The following is a 27805-nucleotide window of genomic DNA, read 5'->3' on the forward strand; positions in this document are numbered from 1 at the left end:
TTTTTCCGTTTTTGGCATGTTTTTGGATTTTTGTCACGTTTCTGACACATTATTTTTTTCGTTTTTGACACGTTTTTTTTTTCGTTTTTGTCACGTTATTGTTGGATTTTTGTCACGTTTTTGACACATTATTTTTTTCGTTTTTGGCACATTGTTTTTGCATTTTCATCACGTTATTGTTGGATTTTTGTGACTTTTTTGACACATTATTTTTTTCGTTTTTGTCACGTTTTGGTCTCATTTTTGTGGCTCCATCCGTTACATTAGCTACACTAAAAAAAAAACTAAACACGCCAAAACGCCGTAGAAGGTGAACAAAACGCAACCAAAATGACTAAAACACACCCCTAACATTTAAATTAAACTCCTTTACAAGCACCAACACACACGGTTGCTTTTGTCGTTTTTTCGTAACTTATATTTTTTTCAAAGCGGAACTGAAAAATAAACGGCGTTTCCAGTCGTTGCGCAAAGCCTGTCGCACTTCCTGTTTACAGCTCGACGTGGGCAGGGCACAGAATCACTAAATATTCGTCATTTCGTCCAGGTGGGTAATTATTCAGGCGTCGTTTGGCAACAGCCCGACGTGGTGTTACTTTGTTGTCGGGCTGAGCTGGTGATAAATGTCATTATTTAACCACTTTAATCGCTAAACGTGTTGAGAAAGAGGGTTAGGGAACCGGATATGGTTCATTTTGACTTTAGCACTAGCCCAAAACTAGCCAAACACTGGTGATTTTCCATTCTGGTGAGTGTGTTTTGGCTGTTTTTTGTTCCATTTCTTTCTACACTATCATTGAAACGCCATAGTTTACTTTTATTCCATTTAAATTACGTTACGACATTGGCCTGTTCTCACTCAACACTTACTCCCAGCCTATTCCTCACAGGTAAACGGACACTCACTCATTGTTACGTGGGTGCAAACTTGATTTTCCAGTACCATTCCTTTAGTTATTGAAGCTGTAGTCAGTGTTGTCAGTGTGTTCCATGTGTCTCTTGTTTTGCATGTATTAAAGTAAGTTCTAGTCCAGATTTACCTTGTTTTTGACGTAATGTTTGGATTCATATTTTGTTTATTTTAGCATTTTTTTGTTGGGTATTGAACTCATTTTTGTAACTTTATTTGTCATTTTTTTGGGTCATTTTTTGTCACATTTTTGACATTTTTTCGTAAATTTTTTATCACATTTTGGTCACATTTTTTGTCATTTTTGGTCAATTTTTTGTCATTTTTGGTCAATTTTTGGTCATTTTTTGTCACATTTTTTGTCATTTTTTGTCACATTTTGTAACATTTTTGTCATTTTTTTGTCATTTTTTTGTCAATTTCTTGTGACATTTTTGCCTCTTTTTTTTAATCAATTTTTCCTCTCTTTTTTGTCAATGTTTTCTCACTTTTTTGTCACATTTCCATCATTGTTTTCGTCTCGGTTTTGTTGCTATTTTCACAGCTTTTTACCAGAAGCTTTTGGATTGGGGTAAAGCTAAACTGGAGAAAAAGGTGCTCGGTTCAGGTGGGAGTTAAGGGGTTGAGATTTGCTTTGTCCTTCAGCCTGTTTGTAAAAGCAGACGTTTGTGGAAAAAAGACTTTTGTGCTGGTTTTTGTGTTGATGAGCTGAATCCAAAAATCTTTGTTTTTTTCAATCAGGTCCATTTTTTACCCCTGTTGCTAAAGGGTTTTGTCTATAATGTCTTCGTCCTGGTGCCCGTCTGTGCACAGTTTGGGGGAGACTGGAGTGCTTAAGCTGGGGCTGGTTGTAACTTGGGCGTTATAAAAAAGACATTTCATATTATTGTTACAGTAACTGCCGCACCTCCGTCTCCATCCCAGTAAAATGCTCCTGTAAGTTCACCTGCCTCTGTGCTGACAGACCTGTGGATAAAAACACGTTTGGAACATGTGTTTGGCTGCATAATGACTATTGTTGCTTTCAAAGCAGCACATATGCAAAATATAATCTACAGCAGTATGAAAATTATACCGGCCCTTCCGTAATTGTAGCGCCTTAGGGTTGGTTTTAACGGAACAAATCATGAGCCTCATGGAATACAGAGACCGGAAAATACCACAAAAACCTCACACAGACAAATGGATGTCATTTTCAGATCCTGTGTTGCAAAAATGTTCTAAATCAGTCAAAAAAAGCACTCACAAAATGTATTTTTTTGTAACTCAGTTTTATCAATCATGAACTTGCAGACTAGTCATGGTTTGACATTGCCGTGACAGTATTTATTTTTCCCTTAAAGGAGCTACACCTGATTTTACTTCTGGAAATGGAAAGAAGTTTATTTTGTCCTCCTTTTGTATAGTGTAAACACAAACATTTGTGGGGAAAACAGTGTGGATCAAATTATAATGCATTTTTATCAATTTTATTAACTTTCAGGCTATTTTTCTTGCATTTTTGTGAACATGACCCTGCAAGTTGTGAAATGTGTCTATAAACTTGTCCATATAAAGAATTTGGACGCTACAAATATATTAGGGAAGAAACAAATGAGTTTGGACCACAACTGACTTTTTAATTTAGTGGCTTCCGTTTTCACTGTTTGCAATAAAAAAAAAATCAGGTATAACCTTTTAAAGTTGTGAAACGTGTTAACTAATTTAGTGTAGTTTATCCATCCATCCATTTTTTTTTTTTCTTCCTCTTTATTTACATACATTTTAGCCAAAGCTAATTCTCAATGTCCGTCCCTAGTCGGGCCTTTACAATAAAACAATGCATAATTTCTGTGAAGAACTGGGATGTTACTAATGGACTGGGAAAGTTTGGAATCATGCAAACAATTCTTCGAGATTTTCATTACTAAATTGTGACGACGCCAACATTGAGTTTAAAGTTTAAATTAGAGGTGGGCATAGATTATTTTTTTAAAATCTAGATTAATTTTGAAATTAATCTAGATTAATCTAGATTAAAATGGCTCGCTTGAATTCTGCCAAAGCCATTCATAATATGTGTGCTGCCCAAATAATGACTAAAAGTAAGTCTTTGAGAACGAGTTTCTCAAGTCAGGCGGTGCGTTAGACCAGGGGCTCATCTCCTGTTTCCAAAATGCATCACAAACTGCTTGAGAATGATAATTGGTGATGAAAATAATGTTCAAGAAGATGCACTTGTGTTTACTAACTGTTTATTCCGTTAAACATTAATGTTGAACTGTAGGCCGACATTAGAGGTCCTGATGAACTGTTTACAGTCAGTAGCTTTTGTGTCAATCCATTTTCTGGTGACAAACTAAATCTCCTCTTCTGCAACTATGACCTGCTAAAGAACATGGGACAGTTGTGGCAGGAGTCCCCAAGTATTTATTTACGGGTAATGTGGGCCATTTTACCAGATCAGAAAATAGAGCTCTGTGAGCGTGGGAAACATGTGCGCGTCTCCTGATTGGTCAACACTGTCACGTGATCACAACACCGCAGCTCATGCTACTGCAGCTGCTGCTACTACGAGCTTCAACCTGGCGATAGTTCTGTCAAAATGGGGATAAACGTTGACAACACGAAGATGTGGGACGTATTTCTTTTTGGATTTGATAAGAAAAGGAAACGGACACGAGGCGGAGGAGACAGTGGGGAGCGGAGAAAGAGAAGCTAACGGACTCGGAGAAAAGGAGCAGGAAAGTTTGTGTCCAAACTCCGTAAGTGCTGCGGTTAAACTCTGCTCGCGGTTGAAATTTACCTGGAAAAGGCTCTTGTGAACTTTTGGTGATAAAGTTGCGCTGTTTCGTGTCGGCTGTGGCCATGAAATGAGTTGTTTGTGTCACTGTTTTGAAAGAAGGAGGCGCTGCGGTGTTTTTCTGTCTTTTTTCACTCCGTCATTGGCCGCTGCTTCTGTGTGTTGCATTAGTTAACGCCGCTAACGACCCACCACTAGTTTAAAACCTCTGTAGATCTGGGCCCAATTAACAATTTAGATTTTAGAATTACTCTCTCTCTCCTATTCAGTGTTTTCGAACACAAACAGAAGATTTCACCCGTGAGTCCAGGGTGTGACTGATCTTCTTGTTCCAGGTGCAGAGAAGTGTGAGACATGTCGGACTCAGACTCGGACTCGAACTGTGACTGGCGCGCCTCTGAGGAGGACAAGCACCATGAAATCGTGAGTGTTCCAGATGTTCTCATGTGACGTTGCAGATCGTTCACTAACGCCGGCGCTTTTGGGTTTGTCTTAGGCCTTTCTGGATCACAACATCACCATCGTCAACCCCAAGGCGCCGCGTAAGACGATCTCACCAAGTTACAAAGTGTTTGAAGAGAAAACATGGAGTCTTTAGTTAGAGAGACAACGTGGCAAAGGGGCGGAGCTTTTATCACTAGTGGACTAGACCAGGGGTTCTCAAAGCGGGGTCGGGGACACAGACATGGGCTGAGATGATTTCAGGACAATGTTTTTTATAGGGATGCAGCGATACCACTTTTTCTAAAACCGATACGAGTACTTGGATTTAAGTACTCGCCGATACCGAATACCGATACGAGTACAAGGCATTTTCTTCAACATTCTTACTTTTTTCACAGCAGATTGGTTTGTAGTTAGTAAATTTACTCATTTACATTTCCTTAAGTAAAGTCGGCGACACATTTAAGAGCAGTTATATTAGAATTGTGCTGATGACATTTATTTTTATTTTCAATTTTTTTATGTCTCTGTCCATCATAGACAGAAAAGCCCATGTCCTAAAGCTCCCAATGCCTGAGCTTTATTCATTTATGTGTTTTTATTTAACAATAGTATTGAGATGTTACTTAAATGGTCTCTTTTCGTCTTTACTTCCGCTCCTGTAGATTTTCTCGTGTGTTTGTAGTAACTTAGCGAGAAGCTACAGCGTTTTCATTGTTCTGCTGCAGCTCATTTTCCCTCAATATAAACATGCTGTATGTCTTTCATTTGGATTTTCTGAGGACTTTTTAGTCGCTGGGTTAGTTTTTCAGATGAATAAACCCCTGGGCTTAAAACAGCGTCAGAATGGCCAAAACTGTTAGCCGCGAGTTAGCGACGTTAGCCTGTATGTTGTAAACACTGCAGACGCTGCAGCACGAACAACATTAAGCTCTGGTTAAATCCAGCTCAGACTCTGGTTTAGAGAGCGCAGTCTGTAATAAAGTCAGCTCTATGTGGATTATTGGATTTACACTAAAGAATTCTCCAGTTTGTTGCTTCTTCTCTCCTCAGAGCTGCGCCTCGTAGCTGCGCCTCGTAGCTGCGCTGGCCACACGTCAAATGGTATCGGTTTCTGGTATCAGGACCTCATGAATGAGTACGAGCATGTGGTATCAGCCCGATACTGATATCGGTATCGGTGCATCCCTAGTTTTTTAAAATTTGTAGCGTTTCCAAAGTGCCGTCATGCACAAGCCTAATATATTCAATTCAACTTTATTACGGACTCGAGGTCCAAAGAGACAATGTAGAACCTGCAGTTACGCATAAGACCTGAGGTGGCAGTAGTGAGTATAAAAATGACCAGCTTGGGTCTAGTCCCTTTAACAAAGTAGCAATACTTTCATGTATCTGTTATGTTTTCCTATTTGTTTTTCTTTAACTTTCTTGTAGTATTATTCTAGTTGTGACTTATTGCTAAACAACCCACTCACTCCTCCTCTCTTTCTGAAGTGATGTCTCCAGACGAGGTGGTTGAGAACTGGGACAAGATCTCGGACCAGGACAAGAGGAAGTCCGGCCACATGATGAAGATCTGCGCCTTCTGGCTGCCGCTCCTGCTGCAGCGCGACGAGGACAGCACCGTGTCACACTGGGCGGCGCAGATCGGGCTGGTGGAGGCGTAGTAAGCCCTCGCTCCTCCGTCTGTGTCTCTGTGATCTCTGTGTCTCACTGTGTGTCTGTGTCGCTCCACAGTAAAGACCTGAACCTGAAGCACATCTACAAGATCGAGATCCTGGAGGCCATCCTCAGAGCGCTGGTGCAGGGGACGGTGAGAGACACAAGACTTCCTTTGACTGCGCTAAATATCTACATTAATTTAGACAACCTGATGAATCCCTGCTTTTCTGTTGCAGCTGAAAAAGGCTCAGACTAAACAGGTGGTGTGGATCAGCAACCGCTTCTACTTGGTGAGTTCAGAGACAGTGGGAGGAAAACGTGAGTTGGATTTTCTTACATTTCTGCCTAAATTGCTCATAAACTGTGGTCTGATCTAGATTAAATTAAATTCTAGCCTCTATGTCCAAACCCGAGCTCCTGATCCTTAACCTTTCATGGGTCGACTGTTCGATCTCTATGCAATTAGTGAACTTTTGCTTCAGCAGCATTTTCCCAATTCGACCGTCCTTACCCAGGGGAAGGGGAAGTGACATCACCAACAGCTGCTGTTCTTCTCCTTTAAAGGGGGAGGGGGGGTATTATGCAAAATCAACTATTTCAAGCTTTACATCATGTTATTCTGTCATTCCCTCATTAAAAACATGCCTGAAGTGTTGCCTTGGCACATTCACATATTTTTGAGTAATCTGTAAAAACTCTGATGGCGGCCATTTTAGGGATAAGTTTGCATGAGTCCTCCTAGGAACGCCCCCACCTCCTGGGGATTTTTGTAATTTTTTTTCTGGATTTTTGTAATTTTTTTTCTGGATTTTTATATATTTTTTTGCTGGATTTTTGTCTTTTTTTCTGGATTTTTGTCACTTTTTTGCTGGATTTTTATCTTATTTTTTCCTGGATTTTTGTCACTTTTTTTCTGGATTTTTGTCTTTTTTTTGCTGGATTTTTGTCATTTTTTTGCTGGATTTTTATCATTTTTTTTCCTGGATTTTGATCATTTTTTTCTGGATTTTTGTCTTTTTTTTGCTGGATTTTTGTCATTTTTTTGCTGGATTTTTATCAGGGCTCGACACTAACTTTTTTCATGACCGTCCCGACACCGTCCCGAAAACCATTTGGCATCGTCCCGAAATGGATGTGAACCGTCCCGAATTTTATAGAGCTCTCGCTCTTTTATAGGGAAGAGGGGGGCATGCACACTCGCTTACATAAATATTAGGGCTGCAACTATTGATTATTTACATCAATTTGTCGAGTAATCAGATATGTATTGCATTTATATTGAAAAACTACATTTCATGACTTTAGAGCAGATTATAAAAGGAGAAAAAATGTTTTTAACAAAGGATTTTTCTGCTAGAAATAACATCATTTATTCTTAATTTCTTAGTTTGTCCCAAAAGCAGCAACATTTGACTCTCATTAAGAGACGCCTGTCCTTATGTCCATGACGAGGAGCGAGAGCAGCTTCAGAGTGTCTTTATATTATTCAGTACTTTTGTTCTTATTCAAGTGAAGTAGGTCCTGACTGGAAACAGAATCTTGAAATGTTCTGCTGAAGCTCAGGTGATTCATTTCTTTCCCAGGATCTCAACCAGAGGGGTTTCCTAAAAGAGGAGAAACATTTTAAGTATTTTTGTCATAGTATTGCTATAGCAGGGATTAATGTGTCAGTGTTTATGGTTCATAAATGTATTTGTTGTGAGCAATGAAAGGATGGATATGAGAAATTTAAAGTACAGATGAAACAGTCTGACTGTTGGAGTTTTATTCTGCTTTTGAAATAGTGTGACCGCCTTAAATAGTTTAAACAGACCAGTGGGACAATTTGGCAGAACTTTGAAGTACAGAGGAATTAGTTTAGTTTTTTATAGATCAGGGTTTTTTTTTTATCCCACTAAAAAAGACCAACCTTTTCATTATTACAACTTTTATAACACTGGGCGAGCAACAGATTGCAATATATTATTAAGCAGTTAAACACAAAAATCATGAGGGCTTCAGCGATAAAGTGGGACATGTTAAGCATGGAGGAGAACGACATGGCTCTGCAGGACAGTCAAAAGAGGGACAGGTGGTCACTCTACGTAAATCTGTGTTTTTATTTATCTTAATTTATCTTATTTAAATCGTAGATACAGCGTAAAGATATTTAGAGCAAACCACTTTGCAGCGACGGAGGAGTAGATACAGTAGGATGTAAAAGTCTGTGTTTGGTGAGGGGGGAAAGGAGAGAAGTTACCTTATCATGTCACACTTTGAAGTAACAGTGGATGAAAGTGTAGATCGTCCTGATGGTAAATCATCACTGATGCCGTTGTCAGTATTGTTGTGGCGGTAGCGGGGGAGCCGTGTCCTTTCGCCTCGCTAACCTCCGTCCTGTCTTCGCCTCTCGTTGCGGAGTTTCTTCTTGTTTGAGCCGTGTTTTGATGATTACAACAGCCTGGTTCTCCGCTCTGCTACCTGGCTCTGCCCGGCTACGAGTTTTAGCACAGCGAGCTGCGCTCTGTTGTTTACAACCATAGAGCTGTGCTCTTGAGAAGCGGCCGTGCGGAAACAAGCGCCACTTAGTTCCGAGCGCGTAGGCGGCCCCGTTTCATACGGTTTTAATGAGAAATTACTTAAGCAAATTACTTAAGCAAATCATCGAAGCGGGAAAATATTATTCAAAGCATTTTACTAATCGAGTTCATCGATTTAATCGATGAATCATTGCAGCCCTAAAAATACATATATATTAAAAAGGCCTATCGTCCCGAGACCGTCCCGGGTAAGATCTCATCTCGTCCCGTGCATTTTTTTTTTCGTCCCCGGGACGACGGGACTAAGTTAGTGTCGAGCCCTGATTTTTATCATTTTTTTCTGGATTTTTGTCCCTTTTTTGCTAGATTTTTGTCTTTTTGTCGGATTTTTGTCTTTTTTTTTGGATTTTTGACACTTTTTTTGCTAGATTTTTGTCTTTTTGCCGGATTTTTGTCCTTTTTGTCAATTTACATCCTTCCCCTGTCAATTTACATTTCTTCTCGTTTTTTTTGTCGCCATTTTGAAGAAGCTTTTAGATTTGGAGAATTTGCAGAACAGGTGAAAACATGTTCAGGTGGGAGTTAAGAGGTTAAGTAAAGATCAGACCACATTTTATGAGCAATTTAGGCAGAAAATGTAAGAAATTCCAAATGGCGTCCTCTCTTTTTTTCCTCCCACTGTACATTAACACGTTTTTAACACGCCCCGCCCGGCTTACCCCCGCTCGTGTCGCCCCGCAGCACTCCCCCGAGGTGTTGGAGGACGCCCTGCAGTGGCTGGAGCGAACGGGAGAGCTCCACATCCGCCACCGGGTGCTGGAGTTCGGACACTTGGACATCTGCTTCAAGGCGCTGCACCTCATCTTCGTGGAGTGTAAACGAACCACACGCTGCACATTCACCACACACAGGCTCCAAAATAACTCAAAATAAAAGACATTTTCCAGAAGTTCAGTTGCTTTAGACCTGCTTGTGAAGGAATTGTGCCAAAATTAAGGCCTTAAAGCATTTCATTGTATTCAAACTGACATTAACTCTAAATTTCTCTAACTAATTATAAGACTTGCTGAACTCTGGCCTTGCTCTTTCTGGTTGTGTTGCAGTTTCGCAGTATATCAAAGCCATGTCCTTGAGCATGGAGGGGACGATGACTGCGCTGGGGGCCCGTCCCGCTGACATGCTTATCAGGGTGAGTCACACGGCAGGGTTTTCACGCTTTATGTTTTATTGTCCGAAAAACAAACTCAACCTTTGGACCTTTTATTCTCTGACTTTTCTCTAACATGTCTGTGTCGCTCCCTGGTCTTTCCCCACGCTTATCCACTCACAAATACTGACCCGTTTGGTATCCACGTGTAGCATGAAAGGCGGTGACCGAGATGACGCTGTGATCCAAATATGGTCATTTCCTTTGCGGGAGACAGCGGCGGCTAAAGACGGGAGAAATATTTTCATTCGACTCTTTAACAACATCTGCTTTAGTCGCTCCATAAGACCATACCGTAAATTCTCTAATACTGGCCTGTATTCCATTAGAGGCCGGGTCTCTGACAGGGGCCGGGTTCGCGGCTGGCGGAGGCAAATTAAAGCTGGTCTCTAAAACAGGCCGGGGCTTTTATTAGAAACTATAACAGTAGAAATATTCCCCATGTTAGGAATTTGTCTCATACTCGTGTAAATGAAAACTCACGTGCAGGAAGTAAACAAACGACCCGGGCCGAGGGGGACGCTGCGGAGGAGCTGATCCGAGCGTAACTTTGACACAGATTTAGCCACTTTTCAAACCTCCTGTGACGATATTTGGAAATAGGGCAACAAATGTTGTGTGACCCTCCAGGGTTTTAATAAAGTCACCATCGCGTCTTCAAAGCACGTCCAGCTGCTCCGTGTGCAGGTCAGTCCCACGCCTCAAAATAACTCCTCCCATCAGCGCGAGCGTCTCGTCTTCTCTCGGGTCAGTCTCATGATCGATCACAAACACAAACGCTCCGTCTAAACTCGCCTTTTACACAAGATAACAACAAATAATCCGGTCCGCGGTAAAAACGAAACAGAAACCTGCAGTGACATTGATGTCAAAGCTCCGCTAACAGCAACGAAACACTTCCTGTTGTCCCGACAAAATAAAAGGCGTCAATGTTCCAGCCGCTGGGAGAGGGTTTGAAATGTTCATTAATAAATGAATAATAATAATGTTTTAGGTGCAAATGGACACAAATCTCGTTTTTCTTCATTTTCCTGGTCGTATTTTGCTCAAATAGAAATAAAGGCCTGTCTCTTATTGTGGCCTGGTTCCAATAAAGGCCTGGTCCTAGATGCCCTTGGTAAGTAAAGGCCCCGGCCTATATTAGAGCATTTACGGTATATATCTAATTCATTGCCTGATATAAATCTACCAGTATAATCCCTGATGATTTTTTGATTAAAGTATTAACAAATAAACGCTGTGGTTTGATTAGACGAGTCCTCCGGTGCTGTAGTGTGAGAGTGTACAGCCCTGTCTCGTCCCGGTGCAGGCCGTGGTTCTAACCCGGTCTGTTGGGTGTGGCGGGTTTAATCCTGTGTGTGAAGAGGACAAGTGCTCACATGTTCAGCGAGAGCAGCCGGGGCGTGTCTGGACTCTGCGCAGAGAAAAGGCTTCACTTTACACCCTGGAATAACTAACTACAAACTAACTAAGGCTGTATAATGCATCGCCAAACAATCATTATCACAACATTATTTATTTAAAGGGACAATTCATATTAAGCCCTTAACTCCCACCTGAACCCATTGAGCACATTTTCTCCAGTTTGGCTTAACCCCGGTCCAAAAGCTTCTGGAAAAAAGCTGTGAAAAGAGCAACAAAACTGACAAAAATAATTATGGAAATGTGACAAAAAAGTGACGAAAAATTGATGAAAAAGTGGCAAAAATGTCACAAGAAATTGACAAGAAATTGACAAGAAATTGACGGAAAAATGACAAAAATGTGACAAATTTGAAAAAAAATGTGACAAAAATTTGCAAAAAAATTGACAAATGACAAAAGTGACAAAAAATGTGACAAAAAATGACACACATTTGATTAAAAAAATGAAAAAATGACAAATGTGACAAAAAATGACAAAAAAATGACAAAAATTTGATAAAAAATTGACAAAAAAATGACAAAATGTGACAAAAAAATGACACAAATTTGACAAAAAAATTACAAAAAATTGACAAATGACAAAAAAATGACAAAAATGTGACAAAAATTTGATAAAAAATGACAAAAATGTGACAAAAAATGATACACATTTGATTAAAAAGACGAAAAAATGTGACACAAATGTGATAAAAATGTGACAAAACGTGACAAAAATTTGATAACAATTGGACAAAAAAATTACAAAAAATATTACAAAAAATTGACAAAAAATTTGACAAAAATTTGACAAAAAAATTACAAAATGTTGACAAAAAATGACAAAAAAAGACCAAAAAAATTACAAAAATGTGATAAAAAATGTACGAAAAAATGACAATGTGATAAAAATGTACGAAAAAATGACAAAAAAGTTACAAAAATGAGTTGAATACCCAACAAAAAAATGATGGAAAAAAAAAATCTGATGACGTGAGGAGAAAGGTCCTCGGTTCAGGTGGGAGTCAAGAGGTTAATCGACATATAAATGTAAATATGCCAGAATTAGCCAATGGCTCCGGTCCATCTGTAGTCCCTGCCAGATGAAGAAAAAACAAAGATTGTCCAGCTCTACTCTTGTCTGACAGATTCCCTCAAGTAAAATAATATTTCCTTTAGTCTCACCTGAAGGGCTTTTTGTGGTGATTATAAAACTGAACATGCGACTGAAACGACATCTTTCTGGACGTGCTACGTATTTATGATGATATCAAGTTTTAACTCGATTCTGTCTCGTCTCCAGAGAAGTGAAGAAATGAAGCGTAAGGGAAACGAGCACTTCCAGAAGAGGCTCTACGAAGAGGCCGTCAAGTTCTACTCCAAAGCGCTGAAGTATTAGTAAGTGTGGAGAGAAACAGAAACGTCAAAGTCTCCATAGGTTTGTGTAAAAGTGTTTTTTTTTTTATTTCTAGCCCCGATAACCACATCATCTACGGGAACCGCGCCCTCTGCTACATCAGGTCCAACAACTATCTGTGAGTGCCGGCCTGTGAACACGCTCTGTGAACACGCTCTGAGAACACGCTCTGTGAACACGCCCTGTGAACACGCTCTGTGAACACGCTCTGTGAACACGCTCTGTGAACACGCTCTGTGAACACGCTCTGTGAACACGCTCTGGGTCTGTCCGTGTCCCGCGGGTGAAACTATCCCTCTGTTTCAGGAAAGCTCTGGGCGACGGGAAACGGGCCACTCTCATAAAGCCGTTCTGGGCCAAGGTACTGCTCCTCCCTCTGTGTCTGTGTTACGTTTCACTGCATTTGTTTCCTTTGTGTCGGCTTCAAAGAACATGCAGTGCCCTCTGGCTGACTTGTGGAGTTCATAGCACCGTAGTTACATTAGTAACCACATAAATCTGATTTTTACTTGTTAAACCAGAAAGAAAAGCCAAGAGAAATTGTAATAAACAGATCAGCCCAGCATTTTCTAGATCAAGATGTTATTGACATTTTTACCAAGTTCAATCATTTTTATCAAGTTCTTTAACTTCTTAGACCCCGCCTTACCCAAGTGCATTTTCTCCAGTTCAGCTTTACCCAAATCTAAAAGGTTGCAGCCATTAGGCCAGAGTAAGGCCCCATTTGAAAACTTTTGTCACATTTTCGTCACTTTATTCTCCCTATTCCGTCATTTTTTTCTCACTTTTTGTAACTTTTTTTAATCACTTTTTAGTCAGATTTTTTTTTTTCACTTTTTAGTCAGATTTTTGTCACTTTTTTGTCCCTTTTTTTTTTTACTTATTTGTCAGATTTTTGTCACTTTTTTTGTCAGATTTTTTAAAACTTTTTTTCAAATCACTTTTTAGAAACTTTTTTGTCAGATTTTTTTCCGCTTTTTTTAAAAATCACTTTTTAGTCAGATTTTTGTCACTTTTTTTCTTTTCTGTTTTTGTCAGATTTTTTCACTTTTTTTAAAATCACTCAGATTTTTGTCACTTTTTAGTCACTTTTCTGTCCAATTTTTTTTCACTTCGTCAGATTTTTTTTGACTTTTTAATCAGATTTTTCTCACTTTTGTGTTGGTTTTTTGTGACTTTTTCATCCTCGTTTTCGTCTCATTATATTTTGCTATTTTGACACTTTTTTTCAAAAAGCCTTTGAGATTTGGTTAAAGTCGAACAGGAGAGAATGTGCTCTGTTCAGGTGGGGGTTAAGAGGTTCAGGAGAGTGACTTTGTCTTATCTTATGAACCGTATTAAGATCAGCCATAGTTATTTGGATCCGTCTCCTCCTCCAGGGCCATTACCGGTTCTGCGAGGCGCTGTTTGGACTGGGCGAGGTGCGCCTGGCTCTGGAGGCCAACAGCTCAGCCCAGAGTCTGTGTAAGGAGGACATCGAGGGCATCAAGGACCTGGAGAACCAGCAGCAAAAGTTCTCCACTCAGGTCACGAACGGTACGAGCCAGGTCCTCCTCTGAACATGTGGAGTCACTTTTGATTTGACTCGCTGGTCACTAAGCGTATATATGATGTTCTTATTTCATTATTTCAGCTCAACTAAAGCGCAGTACGCCTCAAAGGTAAGCGTTTGCTTTTGAATATTGAAGTTTATCATTCCTCTGTTTGATGGAACAAATCGGAAGAAATGAAATAAGCACAGATTTTTGCATTTGTCTAGAATTTAGATGCATTCAATTTGATCTTGTGTAAACCCTGGTGAGATAATCTTTATTATAGACAGAAGGGGAGCTCTCTGTGGAATTGTGGAAGCAAACCAGGACCTCAGGCTCAACTGCGTCTGTAGACCTGTACTTTCTGGATACAATGTGGACATGGCTGTATCTACCATTGAGGTCACCGAGGTCCGGACCTCGGTAAAATTTTAGCTTTTTTTTTTTTCTCCACATTGAATCCTTTACTGCGCAAATGAATGTTGTAAACACGCGCTTCTACAGGCAGAAGAGCCTCTAATTCAGACGTGGATGAGCTTGTTCTGAACCTAAATGTGTCTCTAAAACCGAACCTCATGAGCTGCTTTGGACCCAAGTGCGTAAAACTCGGCGGAGGCGGGGGTGCTGCTGTGCGTCAGCCTCACTACAACAGCAGCGCCTTTAGCACGAACCGCGCCAAAGTTTGATCGAGATGCAATTTCTTTGCTCTCTGTCATAAAGAGGGAGGAGCCAGTGCCTCAGACTGACGGTGACTTCATTTCTAACAGGAGTTTTCCTCATTCTGATCTGAGGAGCGAGAGGAGAAGGAGAAGCGTCTGTGCCTCATCATTGCTCCTCCTCTGATACTCACTTTGTTTCTGTCTCATGCAGAGATTGTCCTGCGAATAAATGATCTTCGCTTTAATGAGAGCTTAAACCAGCGCATTCACCTTTGTAGCTCCCAGTGGTTTGACAGTGAGGGTGACACGGGGGGGGGGGGGGGGGGGGTCTGGGGTCTGATGTTCAGAATGAGCCAAAGCAAAACCCTCGGCTTTACCCGTTCACACCCACAGCCTCGTTTTCACAACTATTAAAAACTGACATTTTCATTTAATATTTTAGTATTTTTTTAGGACAAAACATTCTTATTGCCTCTCACTCAGGCGAGCAAAACTGTTTGGAAAACCTGCCTCACAGTAATACTGGATGAAATAGACATTAAATAGATATGAGACAAAAGTGTTTTTGATCACTTAAAATAAAGGAAATTACATGTGATTCTTTAAAAAATTCCTGGGGGAGGACCCCAAGACCCCCCAGTTTAAAGAATTATCTGGACCTCACTGTTTTTTAAATCCTGGCTACGGCCCTGAATGTGGATCATTTTGGATATTTGTAGAAACCTTTGCCAACTTCAACTCCCCAGTAAATCAGTCCTAACCATATTGGTCTGGACATTCTGCTTTTTTCATCCACTTCAATCACACGTCAGGCTGCAGCTGTAAGCCCTGGCAGCTGAAGCGGCAGGTTTGAGTTAATTCTGTGTCTGCACTTTTACAAACGTGACTCTAGTGCTGAGTCCGGCTGGGGCGAGTGGAAAAGGCGATGGTCTGTGGTCCGGCTGGTTGACCCCCCTCTTGTTCATTCGTCACTTTGCTTTGTGTGGTTTTGGTGTGCACTAGATCGGGGATGTTTGCTGAAAATGTCAGCGTTTATATCCCCAACGACTTGGAAGACCTGTGTCTTCAGTTAGCCTTCAGTTGGTGCCGCCGTGCTTTTCAAGCCCCGCCTCTCTCTCCCCCTGCTCCTCCTGTAGCAGGCGCTCCTCATTTATCCATGTACAAAATACATGGATGTACAGCATAAACAGGGCAATAGCCGTTAGGGCTGCAAAGTTTATTGATATCTAATCGCAATCAAGCTTTTAACCTCTTAACTCCCGCCTTAACCAAGTGCATGTTCTGCAGTTCAGCTCTACCCAAATCTAAAAGCTTACAGCGAAGGGAAGTGTAACGCCTCATTTGAAAGCCTAGACCTACAAAACTGATCTTTTTTCTTGTGTATTTGTTATGTTGTTGCCATTTTTTTGACTTTTTTTTTTTGTCACTTGGTTGCCACTTTTCTGTTACTGTTTTGTTATGTTTTCAACACATTTTCGTCACTTTTTTCACACTTTCTCGTCATATTTGTGGAACTTTTTTGTTAATTTTTTTCTCACTTTTTCGTCACTTTTTTGTACATTTCTCGTCACATTTTTGTCACTTTACTGTTATTCCTTGGTTGCTTTTTTGTTGCGGTTTCATTCTTGTTTTTATGTAATTTTTCTCACTATTATGTCGCAGGTTTTTGTAAGAAGCTTTTAGATTTGAGTAAAACCAAACTGGGGAAAATGTGCTTGGTTCAGGTGGGGGTTAAGAGGTTAATGACTGCAATAACCATCCATCCATCCATTGTCTTCCACTTGTCCGTTTCCGGGTCGTGGGGGTAGCTGTTGGAGCTGCCAAAGTCACATTGCACCTGCCCCTTAATGCTCCTCCTGCAGGTGGTGGGTCCACAGAAGGACCAATGGATGGTCCAAACCAGGCCTGTTGGTCTCTCATAAGGAGCTTCTGACCCGCTCTGTGTCTGACCCGTCATCTATAGGACCTGTTTGTCCTGGGAGACCCTACAGGGGCACGAAGCCCTGACAACATAGCTCCTGGATCATTCGGGTGCTCAAACCCCTCCACCACGTTAAGGTGGCGGTTCCAGGAGGGGGACTGCGATAACCTAACCACAAAATAAGGTTCATTAATCTGAATTGTCAAGCCTCTGATCTCCGGTTCAGCTGCAACAGACAAAAGGTCTGAGTTTCCCTAAAGAAGATTCTAAAGTGTTTCGATGGACTCAATGTAATTCCATCCCAGACTTATTTTAGTCTCTCCACTAGTTACTTCACTCATCATTTTATCAGTTTATGCTTTTAAAAGTCTCAAACATAGCAGTTGCAGTATTTGTCGTTCTGCCCTAATAGCCGTTTACAAAAGGCACAGATGTAAAAGGCTTTACCGTTGACCTGTGACCTGTCCACAGGCCGAGCCAGACTAAAGAGGCCAGTGCTCCTCAGCCTCACTCCCCGAAGGCGAAACAGAAGAAGGCGACGCCGGTGAAGAGCTCTAAGGTGAGTCTGTGAGAAAACGTGCTGTTCATGTTCTCATTTCTGAACAAAAAAATGTGAATAGGAAAGGAAATTCTCCAGTTTGATGATGATTTGTGTTTTGCAGGAGCCGGAGCCAAAGGTGGAGAAAAAGCCTGGTGAGTGGGAGGACATCTATGATTTTAAATTTAGTTGTGATTAAGGCCTAAGACGAACGTATAATTGTCAGGGTGTAAAGGCAAATTTCTACTTTTTTTCCAGCCAACAATAAAACCAATAAGACGACATCCTCGGCTGCACAGAATGGGCCTTCAGAGCCGAAACCAGCCAAGAGGTTTGTGAAGTTCCTGCCACTTCTCTGATAATACTTGATGATCATTGGTCTCACTCGTGTCTAAATACAGTGAAGGCCACTCGTGTGACGGGTGAGAAATGGACTTTAAAGATTTCACTGTTCAGAGACAAAAGGAGAGGTCCTCACTGATATAAAGTTCATCCACAAAGAGGCTCACACACTCATACACAAGTGACCGTGCCCGACCTGAACAGTCAGAGCCAGTGTCCAACCATCCTTAGATGTCCTCATACCAGCCAATAAACAATATTTTTCAGAGATATTTGTTATTAAATTGTTGAGTCCTCTCCCATTTTCTTGAGAGTTTGAAGGATTTGCAGAAACAGATTTCAAAACTGTGAACGCAGTTCCCTAGCGGTCTGAATCTTGAAAAGATGGGGGTTTAGATTTGAAGCGTGTGTTTTTAAGACCAAGGCTAAAAGCTAAATTTTTTTTAAATTCATACCACAAAAAACTGCATGGCTTCATAAAATATCAAGCTTTAGAAACCCTAATATTCTTTGAAATCAGGCTTTAAAGTTGTTTTTGACACACATTGGTTTTCACATTAAACAGTTTTTTCTGAAATCGCATCGAGCCACTGGCAGCGCCCGTCATGACGGTCATGAAACATTAAGGCTGGGACAAAATATTGGATTAGATCCATCCATCCATCCATCTTCTTCCGCTTTATCCGGGGCCGGGTCACGGGGGCAGCGTCTCAGCAGAGATGTCCAAACTTCCCGATCCACACACACCTCCTCCAGCTGTTCTGACCCCGAGGCGACACCAGGCCAGCTCGGAGACATAGTCCCACCACCGTGTCCTGGGTCTTCCACGAGGCCTTGTCCCACTAGGACATGCCCGGAACACCTCCCGCGGAATCAGATCAGATGTGGATCGCAATACCAAATATACACTTTCAATACTTGTATTTGTATCATGCACTTCTACATATTACTTATCACTTACTGTATTGCCATATGTATCCGCTCGGCCCTGAGTATAAGTGATACGTATCGGATCGGCCCTGAGTATAAGTGATACGTATCGGATCGGCCCTGAGTATAGTGATGCGTATCGGATCGGCCCTTAGTATAAGTGATGCGTATCGGATCGTGGCAGAACTGGATCGTCCCAGCCCTAAGAAACAGTGTCATCCTCGCCTATTGCTTTAGCTCTAAACCCAGCTCACTTTGTATTAGACTTGGTTCATTTTGGAGTTATATTTAAAAAATATTGCTGGCCCTCTTCTCCGAGCAGCAGAATTAAAGAAGGGCCAAGGTAGTATTGAATTAAGTTATTCAGCGTCATTCACGTCTCATTTTCACACCTTTCTCACAACAAAATATGGCCAGTAAACCTGAACACTGTCTCCTGCTATAATTTGCTGCCGTTATTTTACATGTAGTTTAGGAATTGCCCTTTTTTGCTGTTTCTGTAAACTTGAACAGCAGGTTATATTAATCCTGACCTTCTATGTGTTGCATTTATCCTCACATTTTTGTCACTACTTTAGTCAAACATTTGCGATTTTTTTTTTTGCACCAATATAAATCTATCCTTTTTTTATTTTTTATTTCTTATTGACAAGTATATGAATATACTGATTACAAAATATGCCAGGGGGTAACAAAATGGTACAATACAATTATTCAGTTACAAATATATTGTATTTTGAGCAAATACTGATTGTTTTTAGAGCCTTTTTGTTATCAGAACCTTCCAAAATCTTAATATATGAGAGAGTATCACTAAAAAAATGTGTAAAGTTGGGTTTCTGCTTAGAATATTTACATTTGTGAATATAAAATTTGGACAAAAGGATAAGTAAATTAATAACAAAAATATAAATCTCTACTCGGCTACATTTATTTCCCAAATGTGTCGTTTGTAAGGCGGGAAGGTCACGGCCTGGAAGGGAAACGCTGCTAGCACTGTTAGCTGCGGTTAGCATCGCCGCGTCACTTTATTTCTTCGCAGTTTTTCTTATTTTCATTACTGTAATTGAGGCAGTCGATCCGTCTGAAGGATAGAAGAAAGAAGACGGGTAACATAGGCCTCAAGCGCGCATGTTTTTGGTACGTTAGCTTCTCGCGGCTAGGCTAACGTTAGCTTCTCGCGGCTAGGCTAACGTTAGCTTCCCGCGGCTAAGCTAACGTTAGCTCATACGGCCCTGGGGGGAGCGCCTGACCGAGGTTTAACGACGCTCTGAAGTAAAGATTTCATTTCTTTGATGCATCAGAGCTGTCTGGTCTAGTTTGGGTGGATAGTGAACTGGTGAGTGTGACGTGAACTGGTTATTAAATACATATTATTCCAGAGAGTGATGATCTGGATTATTTCCCTCCCGTTTAATTTCATTGCTAACAGTGTGGGAAAAAAAAACATAAAACCTTTTGGATTAACCTCTTAATCCCCACCTTAACCGAGTGCATGTTCTCCTGTTCAGCTTTACCCAAATGTAAAAGCCTCGACTGGAGCTTAACCTCTTAACTCCCGACTGAACCGAGAGCATTTTCTCCAGTTCAGCTTTACCCAAATCCTGTAGGCCAGTGTAACACCTCATTTGAAAGCTAAGACCTACAAAACTAAATTGGTCTTTTTCCTCACATTATCAGATTTTTTTTCATCACTTTTTTTGTTGGGCAGTCATTTTTTGGTCCATTTTTTGTCACTTTTTCGTCAACTTCTTCACATTTTTTTTTGTCAAATTCTTATCACTTTTTGTCAATTTTTTGTCACTTTTTCATCCATCTTTTTTAAATATTTTTCGTCAAATTTTTCTCACTTTTTTGTCAAATTTTAGTCAATATTTTGTAAATTTTTTGTCAATTTTTTGTCACTTTTTTCACATTTTCATCCTTGTTTCATCTCAGTTTGGTACTATTTTCACACCTTTTTTCCGGAAGCTTTTGGATTGGGGTAAAGCTGGAGAAAATGTGCTCGGTTCAGGTGGGAGTTAAGGGGTTAAACCCTCTAGGCCAGCATAACGCCTCATTTGAAAGCTAAGACCTACAAAGTATTTATCACTCTGTTGTGGCTTATTTTGTGGCTCTTTTTTTGCTTTTTCATCACTTTTTAATCGCCTGTCGTTTGTTGTATTTTCATCCTTGTTTTCACTGCTGATTTGACGCTTTGTTCCAGACGCTTTTAGATTTGGGTGATGCCAAATTGGAGAAAATGTGCTCAGTTCGGTTCACAACACACAAAATAGACTTATGACCTGAAGAGCTATGAAAAAGCTTCTGTGTCTAGAATATTCTCAACTTTAACAAACCCAGTCCCGTTGAAGTTTTAACCTTTTTCTACGATGGATACTCCCTGGATAAATGCGAGCCTTCACAAACACACAAGCATAAAACAACATTCCCTGGAACCGATAGTTCGAGAAATGGAGGCGGTGAACCTCGAACTCTACACAGAGGATCTCGAACCTGGTCTGTTTTTCTCCTGATCCGTCCGTTACTATGTCCAGACCAGCAGCCAGAGATTCTAGTTTGAACAGAAAAACTTATCTACCTGGAAACCCGCTGTTATTAATATTATTTAATGACACATTGGGCACATGTCGTTGCAGTGAGAAGCAGTCGGTGCAGAAGTCTGCCCCAGAGTCTGTCCAGAAGAAAGCGGAGGCCGCCATGAAGTCCAAAGAGAATCCGAAGAGTGCTCAGAATGAACAGAAGGTAAAGGAATGTGTGAGTGATATGGTTTAGGGCGAGAAGCTGCAGGTGAAAACATGGATTGTTGGTTTCACGTAATGGTCACTATTTTCACTTCATTTTTTCCCTTAACATTTTAAGTTTTAATGTCAAAATACAAAAAGACAAAACTTATCCTGGTGACGCTTTAGAATACAGCCCACGAGTTCCAGATGCAAGTACGGGTAACAAGAAGGTAATTACCGTAAATTCTCTAATACTGGCCTGTATTCCATTAGAGGCCGGGTCTCTGACAGAGGCTGGGTTCGCGGCTGGCGGAAGCAAATTAAAGCCGGTCTCTAAAACAGGCCGGGGCTTTTATTAGAAACTATAGCAGTAGAAATATTCCCCATGTTAGGAATTTGTCTCATACTGGTGTAAATGAAAACTCACGTGCAGGAAGTAACAAACGTGAACCCGGGCCGAGGGGGATGCTGCGGAGGAGCTGATCCGAGCATAACTTTGACACAGATTTAGCCACTTTTCAAACCTCCTGTGACGATATTTGGAAACAGGGCGAACAACAAATGTTGTGTGACCCTCCAGGGTTTTAATAAAGTCACCATCGCGTCTTCAAAGCACGTCCAGCTGCTCCGTGTGCAGGTCAGTCCCACGCCTCAAAATAACTCCTCCCATCAGCGCGAGCGTCTCGTCTTCTCTCGGGTCAGTCTCATGATCGATCACAAACACAAACGCTCCGTCTAAACTCGCCTTTTACACGAGAAAACAACAAATAATCCGGTCCGCGGTAAAAACGAAACAGAAACCTGCAGTGACACTGATGTCAAAGCTCCGCTAACAGCAACGAAACACTTCCTGTTGTCCCGACAAAATAAAAGGCGTCAATGTTCCAGCCGCTGGGAGAGGGTTTGAAATGTTCATAAATAACTGAACCTAATATTTTAGGTGCAAATGGACACACGTCGTTTTTCTTCATTTTCCTGGTCGTCCGTTTTTTTCAAATAGAAATAAAGGCCTGTCTCTAATTGTGGCCTGGTTCCAATAAAGGCCTGGTCCTAGATGCCCTTGAGTAAATAAAGGCCCCGGCCTATATTAGAGCATTTACGGTACTGTCACATTGATGTCTCTCCTAAGGTTGTGAATTTTGTTGGTGTCTCTGCAGAAGGGGACGGTGGACATGTCCAAAGAGCTGTCGGCCGCGGTCAGAGATGCACACGCTGCTCTGGAAAACCGCCGCAGCCGTAACGCCGAGCAGGCCTTCAGCCGCGCCCTGGCCCTGGCGGGACACGGGGCCTCCAAGGTACTACTGCCCCTCTGTCTCTGCGCTCTGTCCCCGTCTCTATGTCCCTGTCTGAGTTTTCTAAACGGTCTTTCCAGGTGCAGGGCGTGTCCTCCATCGACCTGCTGCTGCTCCAGTACGGCAGAGCCACAGCCCTCACCGAGATCGGACGCCCCGAGGTAACGCTGTCCCCTCAGAACATATCCACCTGTCCTAGTACTGTTGGGAGGGATCAGGAAAATGAGTGGGAAAAAAAGAGATGAGGGCCTGGCCGATGTATTGTCTGTCGGTGGATCCAAAGGCTGAGTCTCGGAGTCTCTGGTGTCCACGCTCACGTCCACGGCCGAGTCTCACGCGTTTGTAAATGTCTCACAGGAGCTGTCTGAGGCCGTGCAGGTGTTGGACAGAATCCAAGCGTCAGAGGAGAGGACCTTCCAGTGCCTGGTGTGTTTGGCCTACGGGCGCGTCTACGTCAAAGAGAACAGGTGGGCCTCCAGTGCAGAGCTGAGCGCATCCATTCTCATGATGTTAAAGGAAGAGTCCCAAGAGTGCTTCCTTTTAGATATGCCTAATAATAAATATCTATTGCTATTTATTATTTTAAAGGGGGGGTATTATGCAAAATTACATCATTACATCATGTTATTATGTCATTCCCTCATTAAAAACATGGCTGAAGTGTTGCCTTGGCACATTCACGTATTTTTGAGTAATCTGTAAAAACTCTGATGGCGGCCATTTTAGGGATAGGTTTGCCTGAGTCCTCCTAGGAACGCCCCCACCCAGCGTGTGGAGGGGGCGTGTCGGAAAGGCTCAGAGGTTCTTAAAGAGACAGAGGCCTATTTCAAGACATTCACTACAGCCATTTTGAGAGAGACATTTTATACAAGGCAGTTATTGTAATGTTCTGCATTTACAGACCAACAGAAGGTTTGGTCATTGTAGTGTGATATGGACTGGTGCTATGTGATTGAAAAAAGCAGAATACCCCCTCTTTAACCTCTTACCACCCGCCAAAACCAAATCCATTCTCTCCTCTATGCCGTTGTCGTCACTTTTTATTTCCCTTATGTGTTTTTGTCACTTTTTTATTACTTTTTTGCTGCTCTTCTGTCACTTTTTTGCTGGATTTTTGTCTTTTTTTGCTGGATTTTTGTCTTTTTTTCTGCTGGATTTTTGTCATTTTTTCTGCTGGATTTTAGTCACTTTTTTGCTGGATTTTTATCTTTTTTTTTGCTGGATTTTTGTCACTTTTTTTTTAGTTTTTGTCATTTTTGTCGCTTCTTTTGGTCACTTTTTAGCTTTTTTTGTTGCGTTTACATCCTCATTTTCTTCTCGTTTTTTGCCTCTGTTTTGAAGAAGCTTTTAGATTTGGAGAATTTGGAGAAAAGATGTTCAGGTGGGAGTTAAGAGGTTAAATAAATCTAAAAATGTAAAGGTTTTGCGAAATTATCTGTATTTTCTTCCTTAATTTTTGATCATTGTGGAACATCCCTCCTTTGAACTTATTTTAAAATGTAAATCTCGCAGTTGTGTTAGAAATTTCACCAAACTGTGTCTGTGTTTCAGGTATAAGATGGCGCTGCCGTACTTCTGGGACGCACTGAAGATCGTGCAGAACCAGATCACTCCGGGGATCCTCACCTGGCCCCTGACCTCACACGACGTCCCCGAAACTAAAACAGAGTATTTAACGGTGACTACCATCTGCTTTAACAAGTCATTGAATTAATCTAACCATCTTTATATCTAAATGTATTGGACAATCTAATCTTCCTAGTTATCCAGAGTGTGGATTTCTTTTTGATTCATGCAGTCCTTATATTTGAAGAGTCTAGCGGTGCTACACTAGTGCTAGGCTAGTGCTAGGCTAGCGCATGTCTATGGTAACTCGTAGCCTGCATTACAAACCTTGTCAAAATTATGGGCTCATCCTCCGAACGTTGCCATATCTGATTTGTAGAAAGCTCCTTTGTGAATTCCACGTGTAGTAATGCAGTAAACAAACTACAGTAGATCCGGTAACCGAGCAGATCACTCTGTTAGAGATTAAAGTAAAGTAAAGTGGACAGCGGGACAACACAGAGGTGCTGCTGTTAAAATTGCATTAAAAGCATTAAATATGACATGCTGCCAGAGCAGGGTTTCCGTTAGCCGGCTGTAGCAAATGGCCGGTAAAAATAATTTCCATCGGCCAAATTGGCCGACAGTAAAAAAATATGGAGAGAGAGAATCTAGAAAAATATATTAAATACAACATGTCACCTGGGTCATTGACTAAAATAACAAAGTGTTTTTGAGACAGCCCCAAATATTAAAGAAAAGTTAAATGTTTTTATCAAAAAGCTCATTTTACAAAGCGCAGTTGAAGCGCCATCGTCACGCTGGAAATGAAAGGATTTTCTCTTTGTGCTTCGTCACATTTTCCAAGAAAGCTGAACTACAGGTACTTTTACTTTTATAAAAGTGTGTTAAGAACTCAGCAGTTTTGATTAGGATATTCTTTAAACGAGCGTGTGTTCAGTCAGACTGACGCGCCGTCCTGCACTGGCTCTTCCTGGGAGAGTGGCCGGGTTTAGAGGCGCTTCCCTCAGTCTGCGCAGACGCCTCTGCTCAGTTACCGGTGTTTGAGCCGCTCTAGAGCGCGGCAGAGCTGGGTCCATGTTCAGTCGATTTGCCCCTCCATAATATTTCAGCGGTGACAGACAAGTTAATCATTATTTTACATCTGATGTCACGTTAAAGCCCAGCCCTCGCTGAGCAGCTGATGTGGTCAGACCTGGATAAGGAGGGTCACAGATATGGGCTACTTTCTGTCTGAGTTAAAGTGCAGATGAGTGGGCTTGGTCCGCGTGACACCTGCCGCTCTCAATCATCCACGTGCACTTTATATTTGGATTTCAGCTGCATTTTCTCACGTCATTTTTTCATTAGCAATAGCCGCACATTTTGACCCGTCTCCCTTTTGTTTCAGGAAGTCCTGGAGGACTCTATAGAGCTGTGCAGATTTCCTCCTTTACCAGACGCTGTTTGTCGCATTGAAAATTGTATAAGTTCTGTTAAGAAAGAAATCTACTTTACTGACCCTGATTTTAAGGTAATGCCGTATTTCCAGTGTCCACCCAAAGTGCAGAGTCTTCACACTGAACCTCTGTGCCTCTGTGCTCCTCAGGGCTTCATCCAGCTGCACTGCTGTCACAGCTGCAGCGTGGAGTATCACATGAACTGCTGGAAGAGCCTCAAGACTCTGGCGTTTTATGAGAAGAGTGAAAAAGTACGTCAGCCGCTTTTCTGTGCGAGGCCAGACGCTGCAAACGGCTTTTAGATCAGAACCAGCAGTAGGAGCTAATGTTTGAATCATTTTCTCTGCAGGATATTCTCCAAGACTTGTGTTTAACCCCCGACTGCAGAGGGCAGATTAACTCTATAAAAATCTACGGTCCAACTGGTTTGGTCAAATGTAAGGTACGGATATGTGATTTAAAGATAATGCCATCCTTTTTTCCAAACACTGGCGTTGTTTTAAGTTCAAAAACATGATTTAGAAGAGGAAACTGTGTGTCTGAACACCTCTCTCCGCTCTCTTTCAGTTTGAAGTAGCGATTCCCAGACCAGTGGCTCCTAAGAAACCTAAAGTCAATCAGAAATGTACCAGGTAAGTCCCGGTGTGACCTGAAGCCGCTCTGTTTCTGTGTCAGAGTAAAAACGTCATGTGATTTACAGTTTAAAGAAGATAAAGTCTAAAGAGGAGCGTCAGCTGCGGAGAAAGAGCTTTAAGCAGCAGGCGGACGATACAGAGACGATCAGCACGGAGCCTGTAAACGACACCTCCGCCAAGACGCCACCGAGAGGTCAGGAACTAAAGAGAACAATGACACAACAGTCTTTAGAGAGTGGTTTGTTCAGTATGTGTTGTTGTTGTTGTGGTCTCGTCTCCAGCTCGCCTGCACTTCCGGGACCACGTCCTGCTGCAGATCAGCCAGCACCTGGAGCTGCTGCGGCAGGAGCAGGGCTCGTGTGTGCCCGCCCTGAGCTGCAGCCTGAGGCCCTGGCTGATGCTGGACCTGGGCAGAGGTAGCGGCGGTAATGTGGCGTCTCGGCTGCTGCAGGGCCTGGAGGAACCCGCCTTCTCTCTGGGGGCGGTCGTGGAGCTCGTGTTGGAGCGCAGGAACCGCGTGTGGGCTCGGCTCCTCATCCAGGTGCTCAGTGACACTGTGGAGCTGCAGCCGAAGGTCAGCAGCTGGGCCCAGCGCCTGGACGCCGCAGGTCAGTGTGAGCGGAGCCAGGTCCAGGTCCAAGGTTAAAGCGCTGAAGTGAGCTTGTTAACCCCTTAACTCCCGCCTGAACTGAGCACATTTTCTCCAGTTTGGCTTTACCCCAATCCAAAAGCTTCTGGAAAAAAGGTGAGGAAATAGCGACAGAACTAGATGAAAACAATGATGAGGATGTGACAAAAAAAGTGAGAAAACGTAGGAAAAAAACGGACAAAAAATTGACAAAAATTTGACCAAAAATTATGAAAAAGTGGCAAAAAGTCACAAAAAATGACAAAAAATATGACAAGAAAATGACAAAAAATGGACCAAAAAATTACAGAAAAACGTACAAAAAATGATGAAAAAGTGGCAAAATTTGTCAAAAAACTGACAAATAATGTGACAAAAAATCGACAAAAAAATGACGAAAAATGTACAAAAAAAGATGATAAAGTGGCAAAAATTTGACAAAAATGTGATAAAAATTTGACAAAAAATGTCATTGAAAACAAAAAGACAAATGTGAAAAAAAGTGACTGAATGTGGATGAAAATTTACAAAAAGACTAAGTCTAAAGACTTTTTATATATGTGAGTGGACACACGTTTAGGGACGATAACAGGGTTCAACACTTTTTTTTAACACTTTGTTAAAAGGAGCGTCTGATGATGTGATAACAGCCTGTAATGCTTCAACAACCAATAACGGAACAAAACAAAAAGACAAAAATATGATTTTTTTTTTTTTTAAAAAGACAAAAATGTGACAAAAAAATGACAAAAAAACAACTAAAATGTGACAAAAAATGTGACAAAAAAAGACAAAAATGTGACAAAAAATGACAAAAAAATGTTTAAGACAAGACAAAAAACGACAAATGTGACAAAAAAATGACCAAAAAAATGACAAAAATGTGACCAAAAAAATTACGAAAAAACGACAAATATGTGACAAAAAAAATGACAAAAATGTGACAAAAAGTGACTGAATGTGAATGGAAATTTACAAAAAAAAGTTACAAAAATGAGTTTGTAGATCTTAGCTTTCAAATGAGGCGTTACACTGGCCTACAGGATTTGGGTAAAGCTGAACTGGAGAAAATGCTCTCGGTTCAGGCGGGAGTTAAGAGGTTAAGGGGGTGATAAAAATTGAAACTGGCAGTAGTCCCACAAGTTTCTGAAGGTCCTCTAGTAAAGATGCTAATACGTTTTTAGAGCCAGACCTGTTTATATTTCACATCTGACACTTCGCTTCACTAATACACAGGTCTAGCTATAAAACCTCA

The 27805-nt window shown here is 41.4% G+C and overlaps 1 protein-coding gene across 1 annotated transcript in view; it reads left to right on the forward strand.

Moving 5' to 3' along the window:
* The first annotated feature begins 483 nt into the window (after window positions 1-483).
* Window positions 484-27805, forward strand: part of ttc3 (tetratricopeptide repeat domain 3) — a 44885-nt gene continuing 17563 nt past the window's right edge. The window contains exons 1-27 of the mRNA XM_079566761.1: window positions 484-551; window positions 4036-4115; window positions 4189-4234; window positions 5631-5802; window positions 5874-5949; window positions 6035-6088; window positions 9059-9191; window positions 9421-9506; window positions 12229-12323; window positions 12398-12460; window positions 12649-12703; window positions 13722-13878; window positions 13976-14003; window positions 16926-17013; window positions 17117-17147; window positions 17251-17323; window positions 20904-21009; window positions 22148-22285; window positions 22363-22443; window positions 22640-22749; window positions 23834-23960; window positions 25239-25361; window positions 25437-25538; window positions 25637-25729; window positions 25855-25919; window positions 25988-26115; window positions 26204-26530. Coding sequence (XP_079422887.1) covers window positions 4047-4115; window positions 4189-4234; window positions 5631-5802; window positions 5874-5949; window positions 6035-6088; window positions 9059-9191; window positions 9421-9506; window positions 12229-12323; window positions 12398-12460; window positions 12649-12703; window positions 13722-13878; window positions 13976-14003; window positions 16926-17013; window positions 17117-17147; window positions 17251-17323; window positions 20904-21009; window positions 22148-22285; window positions 22363-22443; window positions 22640-22749; window positions 23834-23960; window positions 25239-25361; window positions 25437-25538; window positions 25637-25729; window positions 25855-25919; window positions 25988-26115; window positions 26204-26530 — 2626 coding nt within the window. The 5' untranslated portion in view covers window positions 484-551; window positions 4036-4046. The remainder of the gene's footprint in view (window positions 552-4035; window positions 4116-4188; window positions 4235-5630; window positions 5803-5873; window positions 5950-6034; window positions 6089-9058; window positions 9192-9420; window positions 9507-12228; window positions 12324-12397; window positions 12461-12648; window positions 12704-13721; window positions 13879-13975; window positions 14004-16925; window positions 17014-17116; window positions 17148-17250; window positions 17324-20903; window positions 21010-22147; window positions 22286-22362; window positions 22444-22639; window positions 22750-23833; window positions 23961-25238; window positions 25362-25436; window positions 25539-25636; window positions 25730-25854; window positions 25920-25987; window positions 26116-26203; window positions 26531-27805) is intronic.

Source organism: Gobius niger, assembly GCF_951799975.1.
Source record: "Gobius niger genome assembly, chromosome: 11".
Classification (NCBI taxonomy): domain Eukaryota; kingdom Metazoa; phylum Chordata; class Actinopteri; order Gobiiformes; family Gobiidae; genus Gobius; species Gobius niger.